Source organism: Pogona vitticeps, chromosome 5 (genome assembly GCF_051106095.1).
Source record: "Pogona vitticeps strain Pit_001003342236 chromosome 5, PviZW2.1, whole genome shotgun sequence".
Taxonomy (NCBI): domain Eukaryota; kingdom Metazoa; phylum Chordata; class Lepidosauria; order Squamata; family Agamidae; genus Pogona; species Pogona vitticeps.
Window position 1 is genome coordinate 145911874 of NC_135787.1, and position 17116 is coordinate 145928989.

The 17116-nt window shown below is 40.7% G+C and overlaps 1 protein-coding gene and 1 pseudogene across 1 annotated transcript in view; both read left to right on the top strand.

Moving 5' to 3' along the window:
• Positions 1-900: 900 nt before the first annotated feature.
• TBC1D15 (TBC1 domain family member 15) overlaps positions 901-17116 on the top strand; it is a 38585-nt gene continuing 22369 nt past the window's right edge. Inside the window, exons 1-4 of the mRNA XM_020804618.3 lie at positions 901-1150; positions 11435-11545; positions 11725-11799; positions 13258-13396. Coding sequence (XP_020660277.2) covers positions 1127-1150; positions 11435-11545; positions 11725-11799; positions 13258-13396 — 349 coding nt within the window. The 5' untranslated portion in view covers positions 901-1126. The remainder of the gene's footprint in view (positions 1151-11434; positions 11546-11724; positions 11800-13257; positions 13397-17116) is intronic.
• LOC140707828 (U1 spliceosomal RNA) lies at positions 16275-16429 on the top strand (annotated as a pseudogene).

Here is a 17116-nt window from a genome sequence, read left to right on the forward strand (position 1 = left end):
ACTATGGTTTTTCCTGTAGTGATGTATGGAAGTGAGAGCTGGACCATAAAGAAAGCTGACCGCCCAGGAATTGATGCTTTTGAATTGTGGTGCTGGAGGAGCTTCTTGAGAGTCCCCTAGACTGCAAAGAGAACAAACCTATCCATTTTGGAGGAAATCAACCCTGAGTGCTCACTGGAATGACATACTGTATCCTGAAGCTGAGGCTCCAATACTTTGGCCATCTCATGAGAAGGCTCCCTGGAAAAGATCCTGTTTAGAAAGCGTGAAGGCATGAGGAGAAGGGGAGCTACCAGCATGAATTTGACCCTTCCGGGAGGCAGTGTAAGACAGGAGGGCCTGGTGTGCTCTGGTCCATGGAGTCCCGAAGAGTCGGACACGACTAAACGACAACGCTGCAAGATTGTGGCTGCTTGTGTTCCTCATCACTTAGGTAAAGGTACCCCTTGACATTTAGTCCAGTCGTGTCCGGCTTGCCCACTAAAATATGTTCACACATAGAAATATCGTGCAGACTTATATGGCCCATCTCCAGTGAGCATTTGTTCAACTTTGCTTCCCTGCATACTGCAGCCTCGTGTCCACACGACAGGTCTTGATCTAGTTTTCCCTGAAGGTCTGCGGCGGAGATTGGCTCCCCTAGCTGATCACCCCACCGCACAGTTTACGGATTCCATATATATTTTACCTCAGACCAAGGAGCTAAAAGTCTTAAACAGCTAGGAATCTGAAGTTTAGGGCTCACTGATGTGCTAATACTGTAGGTGGGACAGGAAAAAAACAAGCGGACTCCCGTTTAGCAAGCGAGGTATGAAAAGAGCGCGCGAGAGGCGGGAACGGCCAAACGGACAAGGAACAACCACAACACGCCAGCCAGCGAAAGCCCCCTCCCTCTCCGCCGGATTTGCGTATATCGGCCCCGCCCCTTGACGCTTTCTTCGTGCGTTCCTTCGTTTCCGTCAGCCGCGCAAAGTCTGTTTCTGCGTTTTCTCCGCTCGCCTGAAGAAAGGACGCATGCGTGAAACGGCTGGGGCCTGCGGGGCGGGGGCGGGACGGGCTGGAATTGTTGTGAACCTGCTGGGAACACGTGAAGAGAGCAACGTCATCATAAACACTCGTAGCTAATATGGCGGCTCCTGCGAGCGGAAAGGTAAGGGGAAGGGGGCAAGGAAGGGAGTTGTTGACTCACGGCCGGTGGAAGATTCTCTTAAGGCGGTGTAACAAAAGCAGAAATTGCGTTTTCCACCCATTTCGTCGGAATGCGGCATGGGGGCGAGCGGGATAGAGAATTGGGGACGCGGGTTCATAGTGGAGGTGGAAAATGTTGGGCCTTTAGTTTAGTGGCTGGATCATGTCGGTGGGGAGGGGAATTGTTTGGCTGGGGGGGCAACTATTTAGTCCCCTCAAGTAGTAACTCCTGACACGTGGGAATTTTCCCGTGTCCGTGGTGATCAGGTCAGGGCTTCTCGTACGTGGCATCCCATGATGCTATCAGTGAGGGGCGCGTCGTGTACCCTCTAGAGCCAGACTGGACAGTTACTTTTCATTTGTTGGAAATTAAGGTTGACACATCCGGTTTAGGACCAGGGCTTTGCATGCCCGTCCCTGGCTGATTTGGCGTAAGGAAGCCTGTCTCGTCTCTTTCCCCCGATTTCTAATTTCTTGCATTAAGTCCACACCACAGTTTTAAAGTCTGTTTAGGAAACCAAACTCATTTGCATGGTGTTATTATCTCCACTGTGATTTGATCGACTCTTAATAGGAACCAGCTCTTGTATTGTTGAAAGGCAATCAGTGTCTTGTAGAAGAAATTAGAGCTCTCTTGTTTCTCTCTTGTAGAGGGAAATACTGGAAGAATCAGGGCAGTTAAGGATGCAAATAAGAAATCTGGGGGGATGAGGGGAAACTTGTGATGAGTGTGGCACTGACAGATTGAAGGACTGTCGAAGGAATGAAAACATACATGTTTTTGTAGAGGTCCTCCTTTCACCTGAACATGGTACTTTTTACAGTGATTACTACAAATTATGTAGAGCGACAAAGTCAATAGAACAGTGGATTTTCTGGTTGGTAGATTGAAGCTCAAAGATTTTCTTAAGTCATATTCTCAGGAGTGAATTTTAAAAACGGATATAAAACTTGTGGGTATTGAGGGGAAATTGTATTCTGGCAACTTATGTTTGGCTGTTAACATTAATGAAAGAATAAATGTGAAATAGTACGTGTGTGATTGGGAAATATTAACTTCAGTTTGTGTTTTGCAAACTTACAAAAAGTTTGAGATGATGATGATTATTGTTGTTGTTGTTGTTGTTATTGTTATTGTTATTATTTTTATTATTATACTTTAGGCATGCCTATGGGATGTTTCAGCAGGAAATCATGGGGCTTAGTTTAGCTGAAAATGGAATTGGGCTTCCTTCATTCACCCTGTTTTTCTAACATTCTAAAAAAATTTTATCTGGTTTATTTTGTTTTGGTAGCATGGAGTGTGGTTTGAATGACAGGTTGAAATTTGAGACTTCTACATTGTAATCCCTTACTGAGATATGAAGCCTTGGACAGTTGTTTTTCCTTGATACAATTTATCTCACAGGGTTAGTGTAAGGATAAATGGAGGGAGAAGGCGAGCCTTTGAGTTCACTGGAGGAAAGGCAGGGTATAAAAACCATGATTAATCGAATTGTACAAGTACAATTGATTGGTATAGATATTTGCCCCACATTCTTTGAGCCAGTTATAATGTAAGGAGGAGTTGAACTTGATGAAATCAAATAACTAATGTATCTTAACGTCCCTTTTCACCCAGTAGACTATTGGATGCTTCTGGGAAGCCCCCAGCAGAGGATCATAGAAACTGCCCTCTTCTGATGTTTCCTCCCATTTGGTTGGCATCCCCAGAGCATCATAGATCTTTTATTTCTTTGAAACAGATACTATTTTAAAGGCATCTATTAATTAAGGCAAGAGGAGGAGGAGAAGAAGACATGAGATGGTTGGAAAGTGTCATCGAAGCTACCAACATGAATTTGACCAAACTCTGAGAGGCAGTGGAAGACAGGAAGGCCTGGTATTCTCCAGTCCATGGGGTCATGAAGAGTCGGACATGACTTAACGACTAAACAGCAACAACATTAATTCTTTTAAACTGTCATGCACCAGGACAGGACATTTAGTCTCCCAGAATTATGTTTTGTTACAGAATCCACACAGGCTGCCAGTTTCATTATTGTGCAGTCTTGTTACATGATAAGTTGTGAATAATTACCATATAATTTTTTTAACAAACAAAAAGCCACTGTCAGGAAAGCCCCACCCCATGAAAATCTCTTACAGTGGACCCTCTACTTACAGAATTAATCCATATTCGAACGGTGGGTGCAGGTCGAAAGGTCTGTAGGTCGAGTCTCCATTGACCTACAATGCATTAACAACCGATTAATCCCATAACCGGCCGGTTTTGTTCCATTTTTGTACCATTTTGGTTTTTTTCTGGTCTGTAGGTCGATTCTCAGGCTGCAAGTCGAACCTGAATTTTATGGCCAGGGAAGTCTGTAACTCGAAAAGTCTGTAAGTTGAGTCGTCTGTAAGTCGAGGGTCCACTGGTACTTGTTTTTCAGGTTGATCAACATTTAAATGTTCCCATTTAAAAGAAACGAAATTTTCTTCCAATACCCAGTTTAGACAGTGTTATTAGTTTTGTATTCCTTAGTATTTTATCTGCTTTTGTTAGTAAAATGAACTCGGCACAAGTGAATGAACTGTGTATGCATTGGCGTACCATTTGTTCACTATTAGTCAGTGGAGATTGTACTACATTGTAACTGCCATGGTTGTGGAAAGTATTGATTTGAATCTTCTGAAGAAAAGAAAAAAGATTGTATTAATAATTTTGTAAGAGTTTGTGGTTGTGAACAATGTAAACATGCACCTCCTCAAAAATGTTTTGTTTTCTTCCAGTTTTGTCTGTAACATTTTTGTCTCAGTTCTTCTCCAGGAAGCTTGTGCTTGGTTATGGTTTTCTGCCTGCCCATTTTACCCTCACTCTGTGAAGTAAAGTAAGCTACTAGTGAGTGGTCAAGAGAAGTGTCATGTCTGAGCGGATTTTAGTTTCTCTTCCTATCTGACTGAACATACTAAGTCCGGGATGGGGAACCTGTGGCTTTTCTCATGGTGAACTGCATCTCCCATTATCCGTAGCCATTGGTGATGCTGACTGGGTCTGAGGGAAGGCCCCAGCTTTTCTTACTGGAAGGAAACAGCATCTGAAGAGCTACAGCTTCTGTGTCCTTGCTTTGACAGTTATGCTGTGTTGACTTCCCAGTCTTCTCTTTTCAAAATGAGCAATGCAGTATTATCTTTAGGATGAGGAAGAAGTTGAAAGTGTTTGTGAATTATGTAAAAGGAGATTAATAACCCATAAAAACAAGATGTGTTGGTATAGGTGACTGGAACCCCAAAATAGGAAATAAAGCAGAACCAAATATGATCAAAAGATTTTGCCAAGGAGTTAGAAATGAAACAGAAGAGCTGCTCAATCTATAGATTCATGTGTACTGTAAGTACATGTTTCAGGCCACCAATACAGTACTTCACATTTTATAACCACCATATGGCCAATATAGATATGAATTAAGCCCTGTAACTGGAAGCACAAGATGGAAAAACTCTGTTGTCTCTGGAAAAAAAGGTAACAGGGAGCAGACTGTGTTGCAGAACTTGAACTATTTATATAAAAAATTAGAATAAAAGTGAAGAACACCGAAAGAATCTTAGGTAAAGGTTCCCCTTGACATTTAGTCAGTTGTGTCCAACTCTAGGGGGCGGTGCTCATTCCCGTTTCCAAGCTGTAGAGCCAGCGTTTGTCCGAAGACAATCTTCCGTGGTCACGTGGCCAGCACGGCTATACACGGAACACTTTACCTTCCCACCAATGTGGTACCTATTTATATACTCACATTTACATGCTTTCGAACTGCTAGGTTGGCAAGGAGCTGGGACAAAGCGACGGGCGCTCACTCCGTCGCGTGGATTTGTTCTTACTACTGCTGGTCTTCTGACCCTGCAGCACACAAAGGCTTCTGCGGTTTAACCCGCAGCGCCACCACGTCCCTTGGAAAGAGTCTTACCAAGGTATAATTGAAATAATACAGTATTCCTTAATGCTTTAACAACCATGGTTTGAAGAAAAAAATTGCATTACTAAGTCTGGTTGACCATAATGCAGAATGACTGCAGATTGGAATCAGAAATATAATTGCGGAAGCATGTAAAAGAGATGTTTCTAGCCAAAATAAGATCTTTGGTGGATAAAACTGTTAAAATTGTTAATGAAAGATCAGAAGAAATTTGATGAGAATTCTAAATGCAGCTGTCCAGTAACCTATACATAGGGATGGAGAGAGCTGTTATTGTAATTATTGCAAAGAAACAGAGGATAAGCAAAAAGGAGGGAGAAAATACTTTTTTTCTGTAAGATGCAGGAAATCAAATGAAGATGCAGCTAGTATAAGGGACTGAAAGGTCATCCCAGAAATATCTTATCTGACTGGAGTAAAATAAAAACAAAATTGAAACAGTATATAGAAGAGATGCAAGAATAATGCATTCCTTCAGCGAAGAATCCTTGGGTGAAGTACCTGCAATCTAAGAAAGTAAAGTGAGATATGCTCTCGAAGCATTTGGAAAAAAATTACTTAATTTTATTACATTCAAAGACCAGTGTTAAACAAATAATACAATAGAGAACAGAATCAAGTAATATATATTATGGTGCGCATTGCATCTATATTATATATAAAATGTATACAAGCATCAAAAAAGGAAATATGGCTTGAAAATGTTTAGTTTGAACGATTTCTAAAGGTCAAAAGTTGTCATATCCCTTCATGGATGCACAGCTTATCGTGGTGAGGGAGATTGAATGTGTCAGAAACAGGGTTCCCTCTAAGGTGTGCACTTGTGTGACTACCCCCCTCCCTGTGCAGTTTTTCTCCTCCTCTACACACTGACACCATCATTTTCAGATCCTTTGGTTCTGGATGCAATGGAACCCCTCCGGGTGGGAGGAATCATGTACACAAGAGGCAGAACCCCGTCCAGCAGGGCTGAAAATTAGAGGGAACATTGATTAGGGAAGCTGAGAGGAATGCTGTCAAGAGGCTAGACTCTGTTATGAGCCTGGACTCTTAGCAGGGTCACCAAAGGTGGGGTGGTCGCAGGTGGGGCAGTAGACTAAGATGCATCCACCCTCTTCATGATTGACGGCCACATCAGCAGAAGGAAATAATTCCAGTAGTAATGAGGCTGATAAATTTCTCGAGGGCAGCTAGTGGTCAGCAGTAGTAGCTGATAGCGACACTGTCAGAGAATCTCTGAGCTGTCTGTGAAGGATCAGGAAAGAGATCTTGGTGTGCTGGCGGACAGCTTGATGAAAGTGTCAACCCAGTGTGTAGCAGCAGTGAAGAAAGCCAATTCCATACTAGGTATCATTAAAAAGGGGATTGAAAACCAAACATTATAATGCCATTGTACAAAATGATGGTAAGGCTGCACCTGAAGTATTATGTACAATTGTGGTTGCCACACCTCAAAAAAGACATGGTGGAACTGGAAAAGATGCAGGGGAGAGTGACCAAAATGATTACTGGGCTGGGACAACTCCCTTATGAGGAAAGGCTACAGACTTTGGGGTCTTTAGTCTAGAGAAGAGGTGCCTGAGGGGGGACATGATTGAGATGTATAAAATGATGCAGGTGATAGATAAAGTGGATAGAAGCTCTTTTCCCTCTCACACAGTGCCGGAACCAGGGGACATCCACTCGAATTGAGTATTGAGAGAGTGAGAACAGACAAAAGAAAATATTTCTTGACCCAGCATGTTGTTAGTCTGTTCAACTGCTTGCCACGCAATGTGGTGATGGCATCTGGCCTAGATGCCTATGAAAGGGGACTGGAGAGATTCCTGGAGGAAAAGTCCATCTCAGGTTACAAGCCATGATGAGGATGTATAATCTCCAGGCTTAAAAGGAAGGTACTTCAAAATGCCAGATGCAGGGGAGGGGTATCAGGAGACAGGTATCTAGTTGTCTCGTGTGGTCCCAGAGGCATCTGGTGAGGCCACTGTGAGATACAGGAAGCTGGACTAGATGGGCCCTTGGCCTGATCCAGCAGGGCTCTTCTTATGTTCTTATGTAAGCTAACTTATATTAGTAGTGTGAAGAAAGTGAATATGGTAAACCACTGCTGAACCTTTCTTACCTTGAAAACTCTATAATGAGAGATTCAGAAGTGAAGCAGGACATTGCTGGAAGGTGACAGTCCCGGGTCAGAAAATATTCTATCAGTTAATGGAGAAGGGCAAAAGATTTATTGCTGTTGCTAATGATAAAATTATACTAAAGCTGAAATGACATTTAATAGCTGACATGCACAGAGGTTAAAGGAAAGTCCAGTGCTGCCACAACACACCCAATTGGAAGATGAGAAGTATGAATCAAGGTAAACTGGAAACTATAAAGCAAGAAATGGAATATATAAACATTGGTGTCAGTAAACTGAAGTGGGATTTTTTCAGTCAGACAATTGCAAAGTGTAGGGAGCAAAGCAGAACCAAATGTTGCTGGCAAATTTGAAGAGGGGTCAGAAACAAAACAGTCAAACAACTCATAGAATTCTATTAAGCTAGCAATCTTTTTACTGCAAATACATGCTTCAGGCAATGGAAAAGAAAGTTGTACATGTGAACACCACCAGATGACCAATATAGAAATCAAATAGACTACTTAATAGGAAACAGGAGATGGAGAAGCTATATCCTCTCTACCAAAACAAGGCCAGGAGCATATTTCATGCTGATAATAAACCATTAATATTCAGCATTAGAAGAAAGCTGAAGAAGAGTTTTTAAAGAATCCTAATGCTAAAATATAAATTAAACAACATTGAGGAATTTAAAGTCTATATAAAGAACAGATGTGCATTGATATACTCAGTTGACCATGAACGAGAAGAACTGTGGATTGAAACCAGAAATATTATTAGGGAAGAATGCAAAAAGACAAGAAGATTTTAAAAAAGGAAATCTCTTACAGAAGATCCAAGAAATCAAATGGAAATTTAAATCTAGATTACTTTGGGCAAATCATGAGTAGGCAAGGATCTCTGGAAAAGACAGTAATGATGGGAAAGGTTGAAGGCAGCAGAAAAGAAGCCCAAATATGAAATAGATTGAATCCTTAAAAGAAGCCACAGGCTTGAGTTTACGAAAGGTGAGCAGAGCTGTTGAGGACAGGATGTTTTTGGAGACCATTCATTCATAGGGTCAGCCATAGGTCAGAGACATACCTAACAACAACAAAGTTATAAGGGCACATCTGAGATCCATACATCATTTGCATGGTGGTCTTATCTCTAAATACTTTGATAACAGAATTAATATATTGGCCACCTTTTGTATAGAAAAATCTTGTGAGTGCTGCAACATTTGGGACATTTACTACAACATGTTTTACTTGAGAATGCCAGGAGCCAGATGCAAAGGAGATTACTTCTAAGCATTTATAGCTTGATATCTGGTCTATGGAGTCCCATTGGTTCTTCATTCATTTAATTATTTCCCATAGGCAAAGATGTCAGACAAGAATATATTTTATGTTCTTAACTGTACAAAAGACTGGATGAGATTCAGGCAAAGGAATGAGAAAAAAATTGTAACACAAATAATTTTAGCTTTGCAGATGACACTGTGTTACTGGCAGAAAATATCAATGGCTAGAAACAACTGATGAGGAAGAACAAAGGGCAAATGTTGCATTACATTGAATAAAATAATGGCTAGAGAAATGTATGTAACTTTAATGTTAATAATAAAGAAATTGAAATAGTTAAAGATTTTTTTGTATCTTGGTTGTCATCAATAAAGAGTAATAAAAATGGAGACTGCAGCCAAGAAATTAGAAAATTAGTAACACTCAGAAGGCCAGAAGGAAGGAATTAGAAAACTTTAAGGGCAAGATCTTTAATACTATGGTATTCTCAGCTACCATGTATACCATGAAGGCTGGGCAATGAAGAAAGTTTACTGGAAAAAAAATATCATTTGAAATGCGATATTTGAGATGAGCTTTGTGGATACCATGGACTACCAAAAAGACAAATAAATTGATGAAATCAAGCTTGAACTCTCTATGAGAAGCAAAAAGGACTAAACTTGAAGCCATTGTACCTTAAGTATATCATGACCGAACCTATTGGCAAATACAGTAATGCTCGAAAAATTGAAGACAACAGGAAAAGAGGATGATGAAATAATATATGGTTTGACGTAATAAAGGAAACTAAAGCCTTGGGTTTGGAAGAGCTGCACAGAGATGTTGATGGTAAGAACTTTTGGAAGTTGCTAATTCATAGGGTTGCCATAAGTTGGAAGTGTCTTGTAGCGCTGTGGGATCATGGTGTTTGCCCAAGCCTGCGCAATCTGGTTGCGATCTCAGGAGGCATAGTGGGCAGTTGGACTCCATCCCTGGCTCTACAGCCAGGTGTTCCAGTCCACTGTGGTATCTAGCCAGCTATTCTATATTATGTCTTTGATGTCTTTGCATTTATTTGGTCAGGCTAGGGATGGTAGCATTTATTTAATTGAATTTTGTTTCATGGTGCTTCTTTCCCCCCATTTGTTAGACACTCTGTGTGACATCCTCAGGGGTGTGGGAAATAACCACCAGTTTAGAGTCCTGCTTTTTATCAAATCAGAGCTTCAGCCAACCACAGTTCCTCCAACTTCTGTAATGAGAAATTATGGTTAGTTTAAAAGTAATAGCAGATATTCCAGATCACCTCTTAGCCATGCCAAGCAAAAGAGGAAGGAAGAGCACAGAAGCCAGTCATTGTAAGAGGAGAGATTTCAGTTGCTTACCATATAGACCGCAGGATGATCCCCCTCCTCCTGGCTACAACAAGGATTGGAATTATCTCTCCCTACAGTATTTCAAAGGGTTCATTCTGCTGTTGATTTGTCCATGATCACCAGAGAAGGTAGATCTGCTTCTTGTGTAGGCCAGAGAGCATTTTCATCTTTTCTTTTGAACACCTGAAATTGGTAGTTAGACTTGTCTTACTCTAAAACATCTGTACTGCTCCCAACCAGAAAAGCTAAAGGACAAATTCTGAAAGCTAGTGGCAAATTACTTAATCCTACAAATTACTTATTAACAGCTTTGCTATGAATGCTTTATCTCCTTCTGTAATTGATGCCTGCAATGTTATTGTCTTGTTTTGTTACTGACACTTTATTTACTTATTATGTATTAACTTTGACTTTTTTTTTCATTAAAAATGTTAATTTTCTGTGCTCCTTTGTTTTCAAACAGTATGTGCATACTTCTTCTGGAAAGGTGGTATACAAATTGATTAAAGGGTGAGGCTCACAACTGCCTCAGCATGCTACAGTAAACCATGATTTGACATTATATTCAAATCAGGCCACTGACAACTAAAGATGACCGGGGGGGGGGGGGAGAAGTGAAATACATGATGATAAAGAAATTGCAGGTTCCCAACCTTGGGTTTCCAGATGTTCTTGGACTACAACTCTTAGAAATCCTGGCCAGCACAACTTATAGTGAAGGTGTCTGGGAGTTACAATCTAAGAACATTTAGGGGCCCAAGGTTGGGAACCATTGCGCTAAACCATGGCTTAATTCTGTTGCATTAGAAGGAACAGTTTCATCTTTGAGAGATGAACAAAAAGTGTTCTTGTTGCTTTTGGCTATCATTGTGTAATAAGAAAACTTGATGAGGAATTTAAAGCTAAACAAAAGCTCAGAGCAAGACAATTCATCACCATCAGATTCTCTGTGCTTTGTGGAAAATATGTCTGATATCCTTTTCCATTGAGGAACAAAGCAAATGAACAAAGACAAAAGAGTTGGCTTGTTGTTAAGAAACATGTAAACAACCACTGTTAAACAACAAATCTTTGTTTTGAGCAAATGTGCAAACATCAGCATTTTGTGGCAAGAAACTTTATTTTAAAGTAAAATGTTATTCTTGTTAATCTGATAACTCAGAATGTCATGGAATTCCTAGTTGACAGAAAGAATTTTGCAAGTCCTTGTCCTTGTGTTTTAGGAAAAAACAAGCGAGGATTTATATTCCTGTTTAAAACTTTCTAGAATTCCCTTGAGTTTGAACATAACAAAAATCTGTCTGTTTAGAAGGAATACTTCTGTTCTTTTTGTGACTGCACTGAGAAAGAAAAAAGGGAAATGATGGAAGGCCTGGCCCTGAGACTTGTTGTTCTTTATGCTTATAATGTAAAAAAATACCGTAGTTTAATGTTACAGGTAAAGGGGGTTGGTTTGTCATGTGCTAATTCACTGACATGTACTTGTTCAAACAACTTGCTTTAATCTCTCTCTCTCTTTCTCTTTAGGTGGTATATGAACAAGAAGGGGTTTTCATTCACTCTTCCAATGGAAATGATGATCAGGATTCTCTGTTATCTGGGATACTAAGGGTGATAGAAAAGGTGTCCAATCAAAATGTTAGTATATGTCTTCTTTTCTACAAAGCTACTTTTTAGTTTCCTTCCTATAAAGAGGATGATGTCTTTTTGACAAGCATGCTTTTGATGTGCATTGAAGTAAATGCAGATTTTTTTTGGTATAGAAAAACAATATAATCTTCATGGTATTATTGAATAACTGATAATTTGTGTTGTAGGATACTGAAGTGGTTGTAGATTGGAGACCACTGGATGATTCCTTAGACTCTTCTAATATACTCTATGCTAGGAAGGTATGTTGATTACTTGCATTTGGAAATGTTTGGAAAATTGCTTTAAAAAGTTGAATGGAGTATCCATTTGATTCACAGAAGGTATGCTATCACTATATAGTAAACTATCAAGTGTAATCACAACTTTTGATTGTAGGTTATGTATAGTGCTTTAGTGCTTGTTAGGTCTGATCATAAAAGGGATGGTGTGCTTTTCCACTGTCATATGCAATGGACATAGACACAAAGTGACTTAGTTCATATGTATTGATAAGTCCAGGTCCTAGGAGACCCCTGTTCTTTTCATTTAAGAGTGGCATGATCATATTTGCGGAAGCAGAAGCAGCTAAATAAACGATAGGTTTCCTGACTGTGGTATGATTATCCAGAGTCATCAGCAATGTTTGTTGGTGGTGTATGATGATGGTTTATTGATGGGAGAGACAAGCCAAATTTTTCAGTTAGCAGACCACAAATATAACTGCAAACAAAAATCTCAAGTTCATTGACTATGCCAAGCATACTGTTATTTTGTTCCTGATATTTTCTTTCCATAAAAACAAAAAAAGAGAAGAACTGTCAAGGCAAGACTCTGGGGGTCTTGATCCTTTCACTATGACATTATGTGAAAGCTATAGCAATGACTTCTTTCCTTTGTGCCTAAGGCTACAGAGAACATATTGGACACAATTTTCAGCTGCCATGGTTTAGGCTTATTTTTAACCATGTATACCTGCACAATAAAAGTATACACAAAATGTTTGTTCTTGTTGCTGTAAGTCTGGCAGTGAGTGGGTCTGCAGGAAAGGAGAGTTTGCAGTGACTTGTCCCAACTGTCAGGCATAGTCAGAAAAGTATGAAAATGTGAGGAAGGAAGCTGTTCCTGCCTGTAGCATTGTGCTGGGAAAGGAGTGATGACCTAGACAGGTGAATGTTTGAGTACAGTAGCCCAAGTAATTATTCATGAAGCTTTCTTGTTTTCCTTTTGAAATAACACTTCTGCCATTTCTTTTGTACTGAGCTGTAAGCCACAACTTCCTGATCTTTTGATAGTCAGTAGTCTTCAAAAGGCATTACAACTTGGTTCACTCTCTTCCCCAAATGTAATTTTGACAAAAGTGCAGTGTTTCTTTAACAAGATCACTCTATAGCGGGGGTCTCCAAACTTTTCACATGGAGGGCCACATAATAAATTTGTGATATTTTCGAAGGCCGAAGAAAGCAAGCGTATACCGATACACCCACCTGCATGCACGTACTCCCGCCCACTCACACGCATGCACGCACACACTCATGCCTGCATGCACAGACGGGTCAGATAAAAAGGCCAGGCAAGCTAAATGTGGCTCGCGGGCTGAACTGTGCAGACCCCTGCTCTGTAGTTATGTTCAGTAAAAATGTCTTTAATGACTAGTTGTAAATTGGAGATAAAAACTGCATGTTAATGTAATTGATATTACTTTGCTACCTTATTTTTAGGATTCTAGTTCAGTTGTTGAGTGGTCCCAGACTCCTAAAGAGAAAACTCTACGGGGGCCGGAACATATGAACAGTTATGAGGCAGAATGGGATATGGTCAACACAGTGTCTTTTAAAAGGAAGCCACATTCAAATGGAGGTACATGTATAATACTTTGTACTAAAATATTTCAGCAATACTTTTGTCAGTCTATAAAATCTTACAAACAAGCTAACTTTTGAGTCATGCAGGACTCTTCATCAAGCTGAGGATTACATTGTTGGGGGATTCAGAAGAAACAGTAAAAATCCTCAAATGATTCTGTATAACTTTTTCTGCATGTCCTTCCCCCAGTTCTGTAATACCTAGACAGATGCAGAGTCTTGCAGGACTGGAATCCTAGCCCGTTTATGAAATTTTAGTGGCCTTACGAAGGTATTGCCCACCCTGTTTTTTGGATTGTATATAAGGGCCACATGACTAATTTTTTTTGTTGATGTTTTGTATTACTGTAGTTACAACGCCTTGATATAGTTTGATGGTTGGCCTTATGCTTTGTAGAAGTCTCCTAAATCAATCTTTGGCATTTTCAAATGTTGCAATATATTTTGAGGAGTTGTTGCGGGGGAGTAACTAATTTATGCTTAGTCAGATTATAGGGAATTCTTTCTCTCAGTTGTGACAGGCAAGGGAGCTCATTTTCTCATGAGGAAGTAAAATTTTATGTGGGTGTGGGTGGGCGGGTGTAGACCCACATAGCTCCCTCCACATATATAACAGGAGAGAAAAGGAGTAAATGAAGTATTTTAATGCAGTATGTTAGAAAACAATGTAGCTGTTTGAACACTAGGGGGTAGGAGATTTTACTGTTATGCTGATACGTGAGAGTGATTATAATTACATGGTACGTGATGTTTTTCTTAGCATTTCTGTAGGTGGACTAAGTATTTTATAATTTATATCTGAAGAAACCATCTGCTTAGGAATGGAGTTTGCATTTCATTTGGATACCTGTTTGTTGTACAGCACAGATCTCTAGTGAATTCATAGTCTCAAGAAAAATATTATTCATTTTTTATTCTCTCGTTATGAAAACAGATGAACAATTTTAGATATGAAAGCTTAATACTAATTAATAAAGGTATTGGATTCACTCTTTTTCCAAAAAAAGAAAGAGCATTTTGACTTAGTCATAACCTCCCTAGCTTCTAAGTTTAAAAACTATGTAAAAACTGGCATTTAGAGAGAGAGAGAGAGAGAGAATGAATGTGGGCTGAATTCAGTGTTCTGCCACTGGTTGCCACTGAACATCCTTTCCCTTCCCTCTGCAGCCTCCTATGCAATGCAAGAACAGAATCTGGAGAGTTTCCAAGGTCTGCAGACCTTGTTTGACAATCAAAGGGGAGGAGGCTGGTGTGTGTGCCTGACCCCATATGTGGTTCCTTTAGAATTGAACATTCTGCCAGCAGGCCCAGTTCTTGCTTGTGTGCATATACCGTATTTTTTTGCTCCATAAGACGCACCTGACCTTAAGACGCACCTAATTTTTAGAGGAGGAACACAGGGAAAATATATTCTGAACCAAATAGTGTAATAAAATATTTAATAAGCTATAACAGAATAACATTTGAACCATATAAAGTGAACAGCAGTCAACAGTGGCATTAATATAGACCATTATCAGCCAGTGATAAGACCTATACCACTCTACCTATATTTTACACTTCCTCTCATCCACCTCCTCCCCATGCTTATAAAAACGTTTCAATGACAGATGAGATTGTTGTGCAACTCTGCCCAGCTACAGCTCAAGCCTATATTAAGTTAGAAATGGTTTGTCTGATTTGGCACTGCATTGAGAGGTCCTTTTTAGTTGTGTGGAGGATAAATAGTGGAATTAAACTATTTAACAGCTGGTTTTCCTTATTTACTTTAGGTTATGCAAAAGAACAGCAACACAAAGCTTAACCTGATCCCATTCACCAGCAGTAGCACATGCTCAGCATAAGACCAAATCTTCATTTTCTGACATAATTGAACGTTTATAGCATGCAAGGCACAACAGGTTAGGCCACACAAAGCCATGAACAATGTTCTTGACGAGCCAAAAAAACCTGAATAGAAACAATAGTAGCTGAAATCAGAAAGCAGGTACTGTAATCTAGTTAGAAGTCACGAGGCACAGTTAGTTTCCTTGCTGCAACACCCTTTGGAAATACATTCTCTAATTAGATGCCCAGAACTACTTGAAAAGTTTGCAAGTTGAATCCAGATTTCCCATAGAAATGCATTGAAAATTAATTAATGCATTTTTATGGGGGGGGGGGGAAAGGTCAGAAACTTTAAAAAACTTAAAAGAAAGTCACTTACCAGGTACTGTAGACTGAGCCTTGCTCTTCACAGTGCCTTGGTAGACCCCAGAACAGCCAAAAAAGCCCCAAACAGCTAAAAGCCAGCCGGCAGCCATTTTGTGCTCTTCTCCGCTCCTGCTCCTTTCCCCTCCCCTCTCCCCACCTAACAGCTGATCGGTGCTGGTCTGAACACTTCCTAGGCAGCTTTTAAAGCAAGTATGCACGTTTCTACACAAGCAGGTTTCTACACAAGCAGGTTTCAACTCAAACGGAGCACCTTTTCACCAAGCACTAACCCCAAACAAACAGCTTTTAAACTAAATTTTACATTTTAAAACGACAATACCAGGCAGTCCCAGCTCTCTCTCCCAGCTCTCTAACTGCTTGGACTAGCAAGGAAGCAGACAAGCAGCCTCTTCACTAACTGAAAGTTTGAATTTCCCGGCTTTCCCTGCCTTCCCTGCATATTAGGTATGCTAATATCTGTGCACTGGAGGATTGTGGGAGGAACATCCAGCCCCTGATGGGGGTCCTGTGGGGCACCCCAAAATACTGAGTAGCTCTCTTGGCCTCTTTCGGGACTGGGGCTGTGCAGCCCTGTTCTGATCAGGAGGTGCAGCCAGGGGGTCACCATGCCTTTGGGGGATAGGGCACAGAAAGGGGCAGGAGGTTCAGAGGCCATTCCAACTCATACCTGGCAGGGGAGATACCATGATCATCAAAGTGGTTTTCCCAGGGTGAGGCTCATCTATTGCACTTTGGATGTGCTGACCCCTGTGATTTCCCCAAATATGGGAAAATCAGCTGTCTAAATGGGGGACTGTGTTTGTGGTTTCCCCTGTTTTTTCTAGAATCACTCTTTCCCCTTTGGGGAAAGAGTGATTCCTGCCTGCTTTTTTCACTGCCTGCTGCCATAGGCCTGTTGGCCTTGCTGGTTTTCCAGGTGGGCTCCAGGAAGCAGATCCTAGAAAGCTAGCAGTGCAGAATGGTGAGGTCCAAACAGCAAGCAGTCTCTGTTGCTAGTTCAGAGGCCTCCCAGCATGGCAGTGGGGGTTTCTGGGTGGTGGTAGTTGAACCCCTTCTTTACTGTATTCGTTCCATAAGACACACATACTTATGTGTGTCTTACGGAGCAAAAAAATACGGTATGTATATATAAAAAACATTCAGAGATGGTTAGAATATAGATTGTGTTTTCTTTTACCTCTTCCTCTTAGAACAAGTGTTTTGCCTATCTCTTTTTGAGGCCACTGCAATCCCATCACTACCATCCCCTTGAAAACTTGGGGAGGCTCTCTTGAAATATTCCATGTAGTGTCCCATGGTGTTTATGTCATGGAGTTCCTCAGGGCTCGATACTGTCCCCCATGCTTCTAACGTCTACATGGAACTGCTGGGAGAGGTCATCAGGAGGTTTGGGCTGAGGAGTCAGCAATATGCTGACGACACTCAGCTCTGCTTCTTGTTTTCCACCAATCCAGGTGAGGCAGTTTCTGTGCTGAACTTGTGTCTGGACCTGATAATGGAC